Source organism: Betta splendens, chromosome 8, assembly GCF_900634795.4.
Source record: "Betta splendens chromosome 8, fBetSpl5.4, whole genome shotgun sequence".
Lineage (NCBI taxonomy): Eukaryota > Metazoa > Chordata > Actinopteri > Anabantiformes > Osphronemidae > Betta > Betta splendens.
This window is the reverse complement of record NC_040888.2, coordinates 2,582,556-2,596,551: the sequence shown is the minus strand read 5'-3', so window position 1 is coordinate 2,596,551 and position 13,996 is coordinate 2,582,556. Positions and strand designations below refer to the sequence as shown.

General features: G+C 50.7%; 1 protein-coding gene across 2 annotated transcripts; it reads left to right on the top strand.

Moving 5' to 3' along the window:
- The first annotated feature begins 1,355 nt into the window (after positions 1–1,355).
- Positions 1,356–13,755, top strand: LOC114860696 (protein FAM83G-like). Of its 2 annotated transcripts, XM_029159480.3 has the most exons (6): positions 1,356–1,979; positions 2,928–3,095; positions 6,101–6,225; positions 6,643–9,748; positions 9,864–9,896; positions 11,229–11,368. In XM_029159480.3, exons 1-5 carry the CDS (start codon positions 1,527–1,529, stop codon positions 9,891–9,893), a joined length of 3,882 nt encoding a protein of 1,293 aa, XP_029015313.1. In that variant the 5' UTR covers positions 1,356–1,526; the 3' UTR covers positions 9,894–9,896; positions 11,229–11,368. The 2 variants fall into 2 exon arrangements, with proteins under 2 accessions (XP_029015313.1, XP_029015311.1); XM_029159478.3 differs by lacking the exon at positions 9,864–9,896 and having other exon boundaries at positions 1,357–1,979; positions 11,229–13,755.
- The last annotated feature ends 241 nt before the right edge of the window (positions 13,756–13,996 follow it).

Genomic DNA, 13,996 nt, shown 5'->3' with positions numbered 1-13,996 from the left:
GAGAGACGCACCGACACGTTTATTCTGACACATCTGTGCCGCATAAGAATGATAAGTGTCACTGACACGCTGTCACCGAGAACACCTCAGTGGGAGAAACAACGGTGAGTTAAAGGAAGTTAGTGAGAACGAGACACCGGTGAAGTGGACGGAGGAGAAAACTAAACACACCATGACTGGTCACTTACTAAGTTAATAGGGTGAGATGAGCTTTTAATAGGTCTATGAAGTTGCATCAACGTGGGTGCGTTGCTTTAGGTGCAACGAAGACAACAGAACAATGCAGGAGTCCGGTTGGTGGTGCTCGTCACAGCGCAGCAGGAATGCGCACCGACGGGTGTGACTGACGCGGCTGACGTTACGTTCCAGCTCCCGTCCGCTGCAACGGCGGATCCACCGCAGGCTCGAGGAGGTCCAGGCCCAGCCTTCCACGCGGCGTCACGACACCGCGAACGCGCCAGGACGCGTCCGCCAAGAAAAACAACAATTCGAAAATAAACACAGATTAATCACGGCCACCGACTGCTTCTAAGAGCATTAACCCTTTTTAATCCACTAACAGCACCAGTAAACAAGCTGAGCATCGCTGAGCATCATAACCTCCCTTGGCATCGTTACAGGCTCATAGATCATCTAATTACCTGTAATTACCTGGGAGATCAAACCTCATGTGACCGTGACGCACTGACTCAGCGATGAGAAGACGTTTCACCTGTGAAGTGGAATTAAAGTCGTTACAACACGAATGTTTTATTGCCGTCTTCAAACCCAGAAGCCATTAGTTTTGGCCGCTGTCCTTGTAAAAACTTGTTTCTTTGTCTTCCATTGTAAAGCGTTGCGTAAATCAAACCGCATTAAGTTGTTGGTATCAAGCTTGGGTTTTAACAGCAGGAGGCCACTGGTTCGTGGACCGGGTTCTGGTTGAATGAACAGATGTAAACGTGATTTTTACATTTCTAATGTACGCCCTCGTCGCCTCCAGGCAGTAGCCGGGTCCCATTCTCAGACTAATCTCTGCGCCGTGTTTCTTGGAGCCATTATGTACTTCACGTTGATCTGGGGCTCTCCCATCTGGCAGCGCAGTGAGGAAACATGACGGAACAGGTCGGGCAGCTCGGCCCAGGTTCTAAGCGCTCCGCCGGTGCATTGTTGCGTGCGTGTGTGACATCTGCGAAGCGCAGGAGCCGTCATGGTAATGATTTAACGACCATCTGAAATAGCGCAGGCCGCGGAGGTGGCAGAGGCGCGAACGGCGCGGTAGCGCGCGTGAAGGTGGGTGTGTTTTGCCTGTCAGGGTCACACCTGTGGGGCGGTGCCGCCGGCGCGGTGTCACTCTCGCTATCTGCGCCTTGGTCTTCGCACAGTCTGACGAACGCGGCCGAGCGTTGATGCGCCGCGGACGGACGGACATGGGCCCCGCGAGCCTGACGGACACACGGGCCCGAGCTCAGGTTGCGCGCGAGGAGCCGGCGTCTCACAGGACACGTGACCCGTGACCCCCGCGTCGGCGGCTTCCACGCACCCCCATGGCCCTGTCGCAGCTGCAGTGCCTGGACGACAACCACGTGAACCCGCGCACGCACGAGTCCAAGCCGGACTTTCTCTACTGCGAGGACCAGCGGCTCGCGCTGGAGCTTCTCCTCCGCGATGGTCGCGAGGCGTTCGCTAAGTTCGTGGAGGCTCGCGGCCTGCGCGGCTTCCTGTCGGACCCGGAGCTGGAGACCCTCGTGGCGGCGGCGGAGCCCTACGACCCGGACTCCGAGCTCTTCGCGGGCAACGCGGAGGACGACGAGCCCCCGCTGTCGCTGCACTACTGGCCCGAGCTGTCGGACACGTCCGCGCCCAACATGGACCTCGGCTGGCCGGACAGCGACTCGTACCGCGGGGTCACGCGCACCACCGTGTACACGCAGCCGCCCCTGGACGGCCAGGCGCACGTGAAGGAGGTCGTCAGGAAAATGATTGCGCAGGCGCAGAAGGTACGTAGACGCTCGGAGACCCGACAGCATCCATCACACGTCAGTGTGGAATTTAGCAACGTCTGCCAAGTTTATGACGGTGTTTTCACTTTCTAATTAACTTTACAGCAGCATAAAGCACTTTAGTGTGTAAACATGACATCGACCTGTTGTGTAAGCAGTTGTACAAGTGTGGGTCACTAGTGAAAACATGACAATGTTTTCAGCTCCATTAGGCCTGTACGTTTATTAAAGACCATTAATCATCATTTGTGGTTTCTCCCCTCATGTGTTGCTTATGTTAAACTCCATAATGTAAGAAATGGCAGCTCATGTCTGGGTTAATTTTTAGAACATAATGAATGTGAGCGATCCGTCGCTTTAAAGGCTCACAAGCTTTCATAATAACGTACTTTGTGTGGGTTTATCGGCGTCTCGGTCCTCTGACCTGCGGAGGATTGAGTGAACTGACGTAATCCTGCCTCCCGCCTTGAGCCGGGACTCGGCGCGAGGTCAGAGTACGGGCTGCTGACCGAACCAGACGAGGGGTGAAGTGCAACGCGATTAAACCGTTTTACTCGGGAATGAGAGGAGTGGCACTGGAGACGTCCCCGCTGCTGGATGTTTGCCCTCAGGGCTCCTGCAGATGAGTCACATGAAGCCACTAGTGTGGAAAAAAAGTCATGCTCTTAGTAGCTGTTCTCAGTAGCGTGTGTTTATTGAACTGAAACGCGATGTGGTCATTTCCACATCATCGTCTGGGAGGAAGTGCACAGGGCTCCTCTTGATAACATTATGTGAGTTTGCATCGTCATCTATGTATCTGCTAATTTGCTTGCATGAGCTCACAGTGTCAGCCTCATCCGTATACGAGCGTAATCTAGGCTCCGTGTGTGTGTGTGTGTGTGTGTGTGTGTGTGTGTGTGTGTGTGTGTGTGTGTGTGTGTGTGTGTGTGTGTGTGTTTCCAGATGATCGCGGTGGTGATGGATGTCTTCACTGACGTCGACATCTTCAGAGACTTGCTGGACGCTGGTTTCAAGAAGAAGGTGTCCGTTTACGTCCTGCTGGAACGCACGACGCTGCCTCATTTCCTGTCCATGTGTCGGCGGGCCAACATGCACGCCGGACACCTCAAGGTGAGGGGTATTCAGGTGTTTGTGTAAACCAAATATGATCCAGCCGAGGAGGAGGAGGAGTTGCACTTAGCTGGTTGTTCAGATCATCATCATCCTTTATAGAGTTCATTAAAACCAGAATAATAAGCTGTCAGAGCATTAAAGTTCATAATGAGTTCCTTAAGGAGAAGCTGTCATGGTTAATTTATAGAGAGCAACTGTTTGATAGAGATTGAGTGTTTGGTCTTTGGATCACGTGCTCAAATGCACAGATCGCATATTATGATGGTCGTATGTGTATGTGAACTAGTTCATGAAAAAGGAGAAGTAAGCGTTGTCCATGGATAGTGAAAGCACATGCCATGCCTCACTTTCCCTTTCGCACACATGCCCTCACACAAGGGTTCAGATGCGAAGCGGTGAAGCCTTCCAGTTGGCACCGCACCACAGGAGGCGCTTCCACCTCCTTCTATCTGCCTTTAAGTATATTATTCTGTTATTATCAGCACAGCATGAAAACCACAGGCCAAAAACCAGAACCTGGCCGTGTCGGGACCTGTGAGTCGCCGGGAAAACACTGAATCTTTATTCTAGATGTATTGAGACAAAACTCTTTTGATCCAGCTGCCAACTCGCAAAAAGCCTGATGGTTTGGGCTCAACGCGGCCATTATGAGCATCTCTGCGGAGGTGCCACTGATTCCCACCGACAGCGGGAGCTTTACTGGCAGAATCCAGCAGGGATTCTTCAGCGGGCCTCGGGATCATGCTAGAGACGCACGCGAGAGCACGGAGCATGGGTGTGCACAAGCATGTGTGCGTGTGGTGACAGTGTGTCACGCATGCAAGCACGGATACGCAGGCATTCCTGCAACGTGCACACACACATTCTCCCCTGGCTTCTACCTCGGAGGAGCTGAACTGACGGGAAACGCGACGCTTCCAGCAGCCTGACAGACATTCTGCACCGGCTGGATCTGGATTATGAGCAGCGCCGCGACAAAATGCCTGCACCGCACCGACACCTGAGTGTGAACACATGTTTGTGCACATGACGGCCACACATGACAAACGGACGCCGCTGTTCATCCCAGAATGATTTGTATTCTCATGGCATCTGCCAAGATGACATTCTGTGATTTACCACTGAAATTCTCTGCACTGGAGCAATAGGCAGGAGCCAAAGTGAGTTTTTCAGCATGGAGTATGTGCCAGTACCGTGTGCAGATCCGCAGGAACACCCTTGCTTCCGTCGCCTGCAGTTGCCCTACATTCTAATTGGTGAAATATTTGCTAGCAGAAGGACTTTGCATCAGGAAAACAGCAGATGGTTTAATGATTTCCTACTTTATAGAATATTCAGTGAGCTGCTGCATGAATGGTTTTAACATGGCAAACACACGTGTAGGTTTCTCTGTGGTTACGATGCTGAGGAGACGGCGACACAGCAGCGATAAGCAACTCGTACACGATCTCCTAAAGTGACAAGTCCGTCGCAGAGCGGAGTCTGAGCTGCTGAATAAGACGATGTCAGATGGGAAAAGGAAACGACATGTGTGACGGCTTGAGTCCTGTGACAAACAGCAGTAGATGTAGGCGATAATAAAGAGCCGATGACAGAGGATGAAGACTTCAGGTCAGTTCAGAGAGGTTTCAGATTCAAATACGTGAGGTAGCGTTTTCTTTGAATGCCTGGTCTCTTAGCTCGTTGTGTGCTCGTTGTGGGCTTGTGTCTACACAAAGTGTGTTTAAGTGACAGTTAACTGCTCATCATCCATAGCTTGAAGCTGAGTACGTACCTATACACACACACACACACACACACAACCACACACACACACATCTTGCTGTTTCATGTTTCAGTATAATGAGTCAGTCTAGGAACGTGCTGAGAGACAGAATTATTGAAGACGCGAGGACGGATAAAACAAAGGAATGAGAAGTGAGTCCATGTGACAGATACACTATTCAAAGGGCTTTTCATTCCTCAGCTCTTATCTGAAACGTTCTCTCACTCTTTTATGACTGTAACATATACTTTACCACCCAGCTATTAAGGTTAGTTAAATGTTAGCACAAGCCCTCATTGAGTATATTGCTGTACAGTCACACCTATGGTCGCTCAAAGTGAAAGCGTGGACACTGCATGGATGAATAACATGCACAGAACATAACAACATGCATTTGTCAGATTCAGTTTTGTTTGCTTTGAAATACTAGAAATGTACCAGTCATGCACTGAACTGACGCCTTTGGGCCGCCAGCAAAGCCCCAAACGCGTATTTGTGCAGTACCTGTTTGTCAGACAGATGGGAGCAACTCGAGCAAGTTTCAACACGGATCAAATTGGTCAAGAATCGTTGACGCGAACCGTGTGGTCCGTACAGCCCTCAGATCTTGTGAAGACAAGGCAGGGATTAAATAAAAGCTTGGGCAATTAACATGCATTTGGTTGTGCAAGATTTAATCACTGGTGGGTTTAATTGTGCCGCTGTTTAAATACGTGGAGCTGTTTGCTTGAATTGAGGGAAGTGGAAAATTACTCGTGCTTGTACTGTATGGCCGTGGGATAACGCATGGGCATTGAAAGACCTGTGACAACGATAAAAGACCGATCATGGTGCACATTGACATGGAGCACGGTTTCTATCATTTTCTAGCTCCTGGTGTCCAAAGCATTCACTGTGTGGGTCAAACTGCGGACTACGAGTAATGAACCCTGGTTGAACCGTTTGTACTCTGTGTGAAGTGAAAGGAGAACTTCATGCTACCATGAAAACATTTTCCCCATGGAGACGTACAGTAAAGGAAGCACCGACCATGATGCTGGTAGAATACCACAGGGAAGGGAAATGCACAGCTCCAGTCCAAGCCCATAACTCTGCAGAGATGCTGTGAAATTACTTCAGGACAGTCGTCAGTGCAGCAATTCAGGCGGGGAGCGAACCTCATCTCACGCAGGTCGTTGGAGCTCGTCTCATTTCCGGGGGGAGGTTTGACGATGTGCTCTTCGCATGTGTTTTACAGAACCTCCGCGTCCGCTGCACAGAAGGAACCGAGTTCTGCACTCGGTCCTGCACGAAGGTCAAGGGGCGGATGGGACACAGGTTTATGTTCATCGATGGAGACAAAGCCGCGTCTGGGTCGTACAGGTCAGTGTGTTCAACCTGTGAGAAAGCGTTAAAGTAGTTATTTCTGTCAGCTCCTCCTGTCTTTGTTCATGAAATATGAGCGAAGAATGTGCTGCCCGTCAACCTCCACATTCTCTGCATACTGGACCAACAGGTTGTTTATATATGCTCTGCACAGAAGAGGAAGATGCACGGTGACATTTCTAAACCGGGGTGATGAAGATGTCGCTCTAATGTCACTATTTGAGTTAGCATCAGTTTCACTGCTGCACAGTGCCAGAGCAAATACTGTGTCATCAAACCAGTTATACAATTGGTGGCAAATGTATGTGAACCTGTAGAAGCTTCCTGTCGACGGTGTGAGCACATCTGATGCTGAAGTTCATGTGTCTCTCCTGTGTTACTTAGTGTAACTCTTCTTCTCCGTGCGCTCTCTAGTTTTACCTGGATGTCCTCACGACTGGACAGAAACATCCTCACGGTGATTACGGGCCAGGCGGTGGAGGCCTTCGACCGGCTCTTTCGCATCCTGTACGTGACCTCCAGCTTCGTTGACCTCCGGCAGGTCGCCACCGAGCCGGAGCCGGAACCGGAGCCGCTCCCTCAGCCGGTCGCCGTGGTCCTGCCCTCGGCCGCTCTCGCTAGGAAGCTGCACAACCCCAAATACGCCCTTGTGGCTGCAGCCAGCACTCCTCCTCCGGCTGAGAACAACAGCCCCAAAGAGCCCTCAAATCCAGTGAACTCAAAGAACCCAGATGTCCCAGAATCCAACAAGAGGAGGCAGAAGCGGGCCAGTAAAGAAGCTGTGCAGGACCTCCCTCCCCTCCATCCTGGACTTACTGACTTAGAGAAAGCGTGCTTGATCATGTATCTGCCCACATGGCCTGAGCCTGACCCCCCCAGTGATGTCATAGGGTTCATTAACATCAGGGATGCCAGCAAACCCACTCAGGTCCATTTGCAGCGATCTGAGATGTTTGAAACCAGTCAAGCGATCAGGTTCAGCAGTCCGTTCCACGTGCCAAAGGAAATCTTGCCAGAGGTTGCCAAGCCCAGACAGCTCACTGCTAAACCCAAGCAGATGCTCAAACCTCAGCCAGCACAAGATAACACCAAAGCAGGAGGGTCTATGCCGCACAGCGCTGCACCAGCACAAGTCAGTGCACAGCCTGGAGACATCAAACGTGACAAAGAGGAAGTAGAGGCAACACCTGCATCTGGGAAAAAGAGCGAACCTGCCAGGGACGCGGCTGCGCTCACAACAGACCGGCCCGCTAGCCACGATGCTTCACCTCATGCAGCTGGACACACACCTCCTGAGACCCACAATCATCAGCCATTATGCAACACGCACAACGTCGCTACAAACAGTCCCAAGCCTGAACCAAACCAAGTAGACGCAGGTTTAAACACACAATGTGTTGAGCTGAGGACTCAGAGCTTGGAGTCCAACAGTATACAGTCTCCACATGTGCAGGTCTGCTCCAACTCCAGCTCAAACACCCAACCCCACATCAAAGAAATAACAAATTCCCACAGACAGGCTGGTCTCACACAGCCACAAACATCTGAAACGAGCCCTAACGTCCAGGCTTCCACCACCTACAGCCACAATACTACAAGCTCTACTGCTGGAACTCAGTCTGACAGATCCTCCTCCCTGTCTGAAAATACACACAATCCTGTTACTACTGAAGTCTGTGGTCCTTCATCCTCCATGGTTTCCCCTTCCACTCCAACTGTTCATCCATCCTTGCCTCCCCCAATCCCTAAACCCCGTACTGTCCAGCTGGTAATCAAACATGATGGCACAAGCGATGGTAAGAATCTGCCGGAGATCAGTGTCGTCAGGAGAACAGGGAAGCCGGAAAGCGCAGAGCCGCTGGTGGTGCATAGGGAGCGTGATGAAGCAAACGTGGAGAAGTCGCCACCAGAGAATAAGAAAGAGACCCCCCCAGAACTGCAGACCAGCATACGGCCACAGAAGGAAACAGAGCACACAGGAAATCCTGAAGAAACACCACAACAAAAACAGCGTGTGACTTTCCAGAACACAAAGGATGAGGAAGCAGGTGGACTGTACGATAACGAAGCAGAAACACAAGCTCAGTCGGACGGTTCGATTACGGACCCTCCAAAGGCAGGAGGTGGGAATATTCATGAGATTCAAACAGAAGTTGATCCCAAACGTTTGCCACAAACGGATTCTGAAATCACCTCCAGGACACAAACGGAACAAACAGCCACGACACTGATGGATGCAGAGACCCCAGAAGGAACCCAAACGAACTCTGAGAGTGTTCAAGTGCCGAAGGAGAAAAATGAGACGCCGCATCCAAGTCATCCAAGAGCAAAGGAACCTCCGAGAATGTCACCAAGTAAAATGAATCCACAAGACACCGGTCCATTAGAGACTGGGAGTTCTGTCAGTGCCTCAACACACAGGCCTGTGTCTGACTCCAGTTCTTCACAGAGAGATGATGTGGAAGAAAACTGTCCACAAGAAAGCGCTAACCACAACGACGGCAATGCAAATATGACGCAGCCTCACACGGACACTAATAGTGTCTGGACAGAATCCCAGCGGCCAAACCCGACCAAACCTCGGGGGGGGTCCCACACTCCAGAACGACCCCTGCGCCTCCACGTCTGTGACTCGCATGTTCCAGACCTGCGCTCGCCGGATTCTGAGCGAGGTCTGCGGTCGCTGCTACGTAGCCCAACTCCAGACGGATACACATCCTGCACATCCACTCCAGAGTCACGCACGGGGCCTCGGCCCTTCACTCCGGACCTTCGGACCCCTACACCCGATATGAGCGATGGCTACATGTCGCTGAGGGACGACTCCTCCACCTCGGAGGAGTATTATGAATGTAGTGACTCTGTTTCCCACGACCCAGAGTCTGACAACCATGGGACAGAAGAGGATCGTGTTGTCTCCACAAACACTACACCCGTTCCCACCACTGCCGCTAGTCCTGCATGCATAAGTAATAGCTCTCCTGCTACTGTGTTAGGCACCGCAGACAGGATCAGCTCCAGCAGTGACCTGCAGAGTTTGCCAGGGCCTGTTAGTGTCTCCTCCTCCTCTGTGCTGGAGCAGGAGCCGAAAGAAGGGACAAAGAAGAAAACAGTGAATGTAGAAAATGGAGGCGGTGAAGATGATGAAAAGGGGAGGAATGTAGCAGAGAGGAGAACAGAGCGGGTTTCCTCTGGGACAGAGAGGAGAGGCAACGAGGAAGCTAAGAAAGCTGCAAACCCACTAAAGCAAAGCAGAGATTTGACAGAGGTGGTGGAAAAAGACAAAGTGTCCCAACCCCAAGCTCCCAAGAGGAAAAAGGCACTGAACAAATCGGCATCAGAGAGTCTGGTCGATGGAGAACCGATTCCGGGAAAGTCCCCGACCCAGGGGACGGATCCGAAGCGATTGTCCTCCGCCGGCCTCCAACCAGATGAGGTTCCTCCTGAGGCAGAGGAGGCAAACGAAGACACGGCAGCGAGGCCCGGCGGCGTGGACAAGAGGGACCGAGACGGGCAGAAGGTACGAACGGGGCCGCGGACGGTCCCGCCGGAGGCTCCTCCTCCACACACAGTTCACATGCAGGTCCATCGAATCATAACCAACGTGTGCTTGTCAATTTTGAACCACTTTGCAGTTTTGTGTTCCGCGTACGCCAGTGACTTAAAGGGTAAGCACAGTTCACCATTCCTTCACTCTGTGGGTCTGAACTCTTAAATCTCAATCATTAAAGCTACAGTGGAGGAAGGTACAGTAAGTACGGAGTGTTCTGTCACTGATTCTGGTCTTCAAACCCTTTTCAGTCAAATTTAAACTTTAAAAGAAAGGAATTGACTTGAAATGAGAAAACTGATACCGGTTACACATGTTACCTTAGACTCCGTCTATGAGCTAAATATGAAGTTCATATAAAAAGACATGACATCCGTGTTATCGTAGCTTGTGGCGGCGCATCAGCAGCTCATACCCTGATCATTTGTGACCTTTAGAGGTGCAGGGAGGCAGATCTCTAACCAGCCGGTGTCATTATTGTTCTAGACGCTAACTTCATAATTAGACATCATGTGGTATCAATGTTTTCATATTTCAACCCAGTCAGAACAGTCAGATCTTTAAGATGCACCATGAGGGAACACTGTCTGCTCTACTATCACCTTTTTATTCTATACTTATTGACTCTTTTCTCTATTTCTACTAACACATGATCAGACTAAGCCAATGCAACATCAGGACTAATACAAATTACCTGCTGCTTGATCAGCTGCTGACCTCGTGATGTCTCACCGAGGCGCGACAGTCATCAGCTCCTCTCTAGAGGAGACGGCGCTGAAGTGTGTGAAATGTTTTCAGCGTGTGTGTGTTTACATCTGTGCGTCCATATGCTGTGATATAAGGTCTACCCAGCTTGTCACGGAAACAAAAAACAAACGGGTCAGGTAAGAATGGTTTCCCCTAGCGAACCGGGTCAGAAGGCGAGCAGCGTGTGGTGGGTGGAGTCAGGCGACCCGGTGGGTGGAGTCAGGTAACCCGGTGGGTGGAGTCAGGTAACCCGGTGGGTGGAGTCAGTCGACCTGGTGGGTGGATACAGAATGTACGAGGTGAACTTTACCATCTCACCGCTTCTGCGACTGTGACACACTTTAATGAAGTGCACTCATTCACACTGATGCAACATTCATGAAGTCGTGAAAGATGAATAGTTTCACATTTTACTGGCGCAGTTTAACTCACTCACTGTTGACCTGAATCTCCGCTTTCTTATCCAAGTCAGGAAGGTTTAACTTAGTTCAGTCATGAAATATTAACAAAGGCTGGAGTAAATTGGAGCTGCTGTTTGCAGCCAAGTCTCTCTCTCTCTCCCATTCGGCACCCGGCACTTGTTTGTGAACATAAATATTCAGCTCCACTAGATCGTGTAGAAATACATTGTGAGGAGGTGGCTCATGTATTAAACCTGTGTACATTCATTTTGTCTTTTCCTCCTCTCTCCTTCTCATTTCAGCTTTTCCACAGTCTTCCCAAGCTTTCACAGTCAAAGCAGCAGGAAACCGGCTGCTCTCCTCCCTCCCGGCCCCTCAGACCCCCTCGACTCCTCTCAGCCGCCCGGCCTTCGGTGACGCGTCTCTGGGGAGGCCATCAGTCCAACCTGGCAGACAGCAGGCTGCTCTCTGGCAGCTCCCAGGCCCTGGATAACGCCTCATCTCGCCGCAGACCTACCTCCGGACCGGGCCCTCCGGCGCCGGGCGCCGTCGGGTTCACCGCTGACCAGAGGCATGGCCGGCTCTACCGCAGCCAGCAGAACCTCGCTTCTCTGCAGGAACCAGCAGTGCAGGGAAGGACCCGAGTGGGGCAGGCGCCGAACGAGCCTCCCCAGAGAAAACCAGGCCCGGAGGCACGCGGGCAGGATGGAGCGCGGTCCCCGTTCACCATCACCTTGGGACGGCTGTACAGTCTGAAGGGTCTGAAGGAGAAAATGAGCAAACCTCCAGCGCAGGGCAGGAGAGGCAGCACCAGCTCTCCACTGCAGCGACACAAGAGCACGAGCTAGAGAAGGTTCAAAACCTGCACCATAACTGAAATAATTCACCTCACAGCCAGAAGGACCCGCGTGCGCTCCCTTTGGGTCTGCTGCTTCCTCCCACCTCCAGCTGTGCACAGGTGTGATTTAAAAGGCGCAGCTCCACTTGCTTCTACTAAGCAGGCGCCGCGAGCCCTTTGTGCCGAATCCCCTGCTTCACAGCTGGACTGGGATTTACCTCAGGTGCACGTTGTCGGAGGGCGTTCCCGCTTCCCTTTGTGCCGTCTCGGCATCGGGAGGATAATTAATTTAAACTAGCCGTTTACTGTGGAAGTCAGTTGAGCAGAGACTGATGCACCGCTTCCTCCATGTTACAGAGAATTGACGTTCCACGTTCAGAGTGGGAATGCAAATACAGTTTAGTTTGTTCCATTTGTATTTTACTCCTGTGTTCATGTTCATCTGTGTGATTGTAACTCCAACTTATACTTAATGGTGTTTTCTTTGCCAGGGCCTTTTTTTTCTTTTATTTGTTATCAGAAAAGCCTGAAGGGGTCAAGTTATTGATTCATTCTTTGTTCTCGCCAAATCCCATTTCCATTCGAAATGCTTTCTGCCTCGAAGACAAAGTCGCAGCCGTTGGTTATCTGCAGAAATGAGTGGAAAAAGCGCAGACGGGACGCTGCTCCCCATGTCCCACAGTTCACAGGTACAGCAACTAGATGCTGGCGAGTTCCCAAGTAGGAAGTGGATAGTGGCTAAAAACCCTCTTATGACGTCATGATATCGTAAAAAACAAACAGAAATGGGACGTTTCCCGTCCGTCAGGTGATTGACATGAGCTGGTGCCTGTTTGTGTGTTGCTGCATCTGCTGTGTGCTTATCCTTGGACGCAGGCTAACTTTGGGGTCGATTTCTTTTGCAGTAAAAAGTGGACTAGCTTTAGTCATCTTGATGTGAAATATAGATTGTGATTTATGGATGGCAGCCCTTTAGATCTGTGCTCCGTATAGCAAGATACAGCTTAATCATGCAGCACTTAGAGCAGATGAAAGTCTGAACGCTTCAGCTTGGAAGCGTTCACTTTGGAAAGTTAGAGAGAAGCAGGGAGTTCTAGTTCAGCCCCACTTTGCCTTAGGAAACTCCAGCTGTGTGTTTTTATTATAATCCATGTCAGACAATAATGAATCGCCTGATTCACGACCCCAGTGTGGATCTTTGTTACAGTGTGGTGTGTGCGCTAATAAAAGCTGATGATCGACTCACCTGGACCAGTCGTCAGCTGGAGGAGCTGATGTCTGAATACAGGCTGCTGTTTGTTCCTGACACGGGCTCAGTGACGGCACCTGGATGCGGCTGTGGTTCCGCTCAGACTCTGCTCCGCTCCTATTTATGTTGAATGTCATCCGGGCCGTTCGTCTTTTATGTAACGTTTTGGGGCGACATGAAAGCGTGCTCCAGAGAAAAGAAAAGCAAGTACAAGGAATTAGAAATGCAAAACACAAACAGCAAGATTTTGGATGCTCTTTGTTCTTGTTCTTCATTTCTGACTGTGACAGTGAAAAGAGAACCTTAATGAAAGAGGTTGACAGGGCTGTTTACGCGGCCACGGACGTGAGATGGGCTTTATCAATAGATTTCTGGGTCACACGTCCTGGATTTAAGCTGAGTCAGTGAGAAAGTGGAGGCTCAGAGCAGCAGTGATTGAGATACAGACGTCAGATAGAGAGCGAGACAGAAACAGAAAAAGCCTCCTTATCGGTAGAAACTCACACCCAGACGCCGAGGAACAGAGAGAAACTGCGAGTGATGCGGGAGGCGGCGAGATGCGGCGATAAACGCACGAAGCGACTTCAGCATCCCGTCAGTGAGACGAGGCCCGAGGGCGAGTTTCAGCTGCAGCGTTTGAACCCAAACAACAGAAAAAGATGAGTTTGCTTCACAGAAATGAATGCACATTTTGTGTTACTGAGTGTTTATTCAATGTGAATAAATGTGGGTTTGACTGAAACAGGCTGCAGCTCCCATGTTTATGATCATCATCATGTGCTTGATGATGATTTAAATGATGAGTTGACTTTTGGTACTTTCATAAAGGGAAACGTCACCATTTTTCATGGATGCGTTAAAAAATCACCCGTCTTCTGGGATTTAATTAACAGTCGCAGCAACAAAGAGAAACCAAAATAAAAGTGCGCGTACCATCTGTCATGTGACCCGCTGAAGCTGCTCGGTTCCTCTGTGCTCACTTC